The sequence below is a fragment of the Mobula hypostoma genome, chromosome 4, assembly GCF_963921235.1.
Source record: "Mobula hypostoma chromosome 4, sMobHyp1.1, whole genome shotgun sequence".
In the NCBI taxonomy this organism is placed as follows: Eukaryota; Metazoa; Chordata; class Chondrichthyes; order Myliobatiformes; family Myliobatidae; genus Mobula; species Mobula hypostoma.
Window position 1 is genome coordinate 55,525,041 of NC_086100.1, and position 3,443 is coordinate 55,528,483.

Genomic DNA, 3,443 nt, shown 5'->3' on the forward strand with positions numbered 1-3,443 from the left:
CAGTATGGAGGAGTAATCCTTTTTAGATGGTCTCATTGATTTTTAAAAGTATCTGAATGACAGGTAAATTCAAATACATTCAGAATCTTTGACAGCAGTTTACCCAGATATGCGGAGTTATCCTCCTGTTTTTGTAGTTGGGGATTGTTTCTTCTGCTATCTCCAATAACATGCTGCAGAAGGCCCTACCATCGCACATCGTCTTGTCATTTCAGATCAGAACAGCTTCAGGCATCATGTCATCTTCAGCACACCATAAAAGGATAAATCTATGGTTACCATGTAGGTCAGTAATGAATGTAGCTGACTTGTCACTGTCAGCATGTTCAGCCCTGTCATTTAAAATGCTTATTTATAGTAATTAACCAATTTCGGCAGGAATAATGAATATTAGCAAATTAGTAATCTTAATCCTAACAGGAGTTATATTTTAAAGATTCTTTCTTCTAAAACATATATTTTCGTTGCTGAGACAATTTGCAAAGGAATTTCTGCAGAACCTCAGGTTAGAAAGAGTCTTTCTACAATCAGCAACAACACAAAATGCTGGAGGAACTCAGCAGGCCAGGCAGCACCTATAGATAAAAGTACAGTTGATGTTTCGGGTTGAAACCCTTCTACAATGAGCACTGTTTTGAACACAGTTTGCATTAGAAACACTACCTGCCCACAAAATAGAAATATTGTTGTAATGCTCTGCATTGCCATTAAAGTAGGGTTCAAATAAGCTTATTAATTTATAAAATAGAAACTTTAAATGTGATAATAATAGTAAAATAGATAAATTCATACCACTCATGCAGCCACTATAAAATTAAATTGAAACTTTATTTTTCCTAACAGGTGTCCACAGGAAACCACTTTAAGGACCAAACTTGGAAAACTGTGAAATTTATATCCAGAAAAATATAATGCAGAAGAATTTAAAGATATCAGTTTCTTAAATTACACAACATTGAACAAAACTACTGTTAAATAAATTAATTGAAATATGCTGCATTGAGCGATATATGGAAAATCAAATATTGTTATTTTCTCTTTTGCTTTCATGAAAAACTAGCACTAAATGGTGATATCTGAATTATCAGGAACTTCATTAAGATAAAAATTAACTGTGAAAGAAAATGAAATTTAGAATAATGTACTGCTTTCCATTTGCATGTATAGAATGTTAAGATAAAATCTGGGCTATGATTAATCTATAAAACAATTGGTTTTCCATTCGAAGACGATCTGCTCTGAAATACTGAATGCCTTGTTATTTGTTTAATTTTATTGTGCCTTTCTCAATGAAAAATTAAATCAGCTTTTTGTAGGCCATGCAAAAATTAAAATTCAATCTTGATTTTCAAATTTTATTTCAACAAAAATATTTATTAATACAAAACTGTGGCAAAAATTTTATGCAAAACCTGGGAATTAATGCCACTGATTTGAAGGCTGGGCTTGTGTACTAAGAGAAAATGGAAGTCTATAAGACGAAACGTTGTCAGTGTGGATTGGGATTGTTTTGAGAAAGTACAGGAGGACCAGTCCACAGCAATGTTTTGAGAAAATGAAGCAAGTACAAGTCTGCAGCTATAATAGTGGAAAATGGTGAAAAACGTTTACTGTATCTGGCTGAAGGTCCCAAGAGATAAGTGGATGTCGCTGGTATCAGCAAGGGATGGAAAAGTACTAGTGTAAGGAGTTTTGAAGGGTATAAAAAGGGGCACTTTCTTTGAGTAACTGGGAGAGTTTTGTCTTAGGATAGGTCAAGATCGGCACTAGTGCTAGGAAGATAGGAAGATTGGGGAGGGGGGTGGGGGGGGGGAGAGAGAGAGAGAGAGAAAAAACCAGGCTGTGTGTAAGATTATTGGATCTCTAGCTCCCCTCTGACATTGCAGAGATTGGCTTGTTTAGTGGATGATAAATATTATTTTGACTTCTGTACTGCAATTATTGTAGACTTTTGTTTTCCTTTCTGTGTGCATTTGAGCTAGTTCTAATAAAGTGTTTTCTTGTGTCCTTGAATACACGTGCATTGTCTCCTTTGTTTGTAAATGTACATCTGAATACCCTGAGCTGACTGAGAAGAGAACACAACGAATTTTAAAATAATTTTCGTTACAGTTCCACGTTGGATTCCTCCTCCCCACTGTGAAAGAGAGAACTTGAGCTTAATGCCTTGCACTTACAGAAACACAAAGGACACAACAAAGAATGTGTCCATTCAGTTCTTCAGGTCTGTGTTAGTTGATATAAGAATAGATCACCCAGCTCCATTCTTTTATTCTCTCCGATTCAGCCAACGATTTGTACAATATGATCTTGTGTGCAAGATGGTGGGCCAGAAGATCAGACTGAGAATGGGCCCAAAAATTAATTGGGGTCATTCACATAAAGTGTTTCTTGAAGTGATCACACATCCTGCATTCAGTGCCTCAAGTGAAGAGGAGAGCAAGATAGTGTGGTAAATTGTAAGAGATATATGCCAATTACTACATGGGGATAAGGAACTGGTTCCATGGACCATACTCTTTTCCATAGATGCTGCCAAGGCCTGCTGAGCTCCTCCAGCATTTTGTGTGCGTTGGTTGGTTCCCTGTAGGTAAGAGGCTAGGTAATGCAGTTTCTTTTGTAACACGTGCAGTTGCAGACAGTGACAGCTAATGACAATGCAACACAGCCTCACTGACTGTCAACACCGCTCTGTGAATGCAGGCAGATGTCTGCAGCGAGATAGCACGTATGGTGTACTAATGACTTATAGTGTCACAATGCATTGTATACCAAGTTGCCAGCTGATGACTGCACTCTAGGTTATACTGGAAGAAAAAAAAGCTGTTTAGGAGAGGAAGGTCAGTAACCTCAGGACATCTCAGATTCAGATTAAGACTTAATTATCACATGTACAACAAAGCATACAGTGAAATGTGTCAACCAGCACACCCAAGGATGTGCTGGGAGCAGCAAGCAAGTGTTGCCATACATTCCAGTGTCAATTTAGCATGCTCACAATGTTCCACAGAACAGCACAAGTTGCAGCAGCAACAACAACAACAGCAAAACAAGCTCCTTTTCGTCCCTTCTTCCCACCCACCCAGCCACTCACTGACAGCCTATCCCAGTGGTAACAGATTAATGTTCATGGATTTGCAGATAAAGGATGAAGGTTGTTTCTAAAACATAAATTCTGAGGCATAAAAACCAAAGGTAATGATTCCAACTGGGTATTATTGAGCACCAGTTAGTTCTTCATAGTAAAATCTACAATAAAATGTTCCTGTTTTCCAACCATTTATTTGGAAGCCACCTATTATTGACATAAAAAAGTCAGCTACTGTGTTTATGTCCTTGGCGATCTCTGCATCAGTTACTCGGGATTTAATACATTACTAGCATTAGGCATTACTGACAACATTGCCAAAATCCGCACGGTGGATCATATTATCGAAACAAGT

The 3,443-nt window shown here is 37.5% G+C and overlaps 1 protein-coding gene across 1 annotated transcript in view; it reads left to right on the forward strand.

Moving 5' to 3' along the window:
* The window catches only part of LOC134345942 (WD repeat-containing protein 49-like), a 44,969-nt gene extending 44,080 nt beyond the window's left edge, over nt 1–889 (forward strand). Inside the window, exon 19 of the mRNA XM_063047292.1 lies at nt 844–889. Within this exon, the coding sequence (XP_062903362.1) occupies nt 844–889 (46 nt within the window). The remainder of the gene's footprint in view (nt 1–843) is intronic.
* The last annotated feature ends 2,554 nt before the right edge of the window (nt 890–3,443 follow it).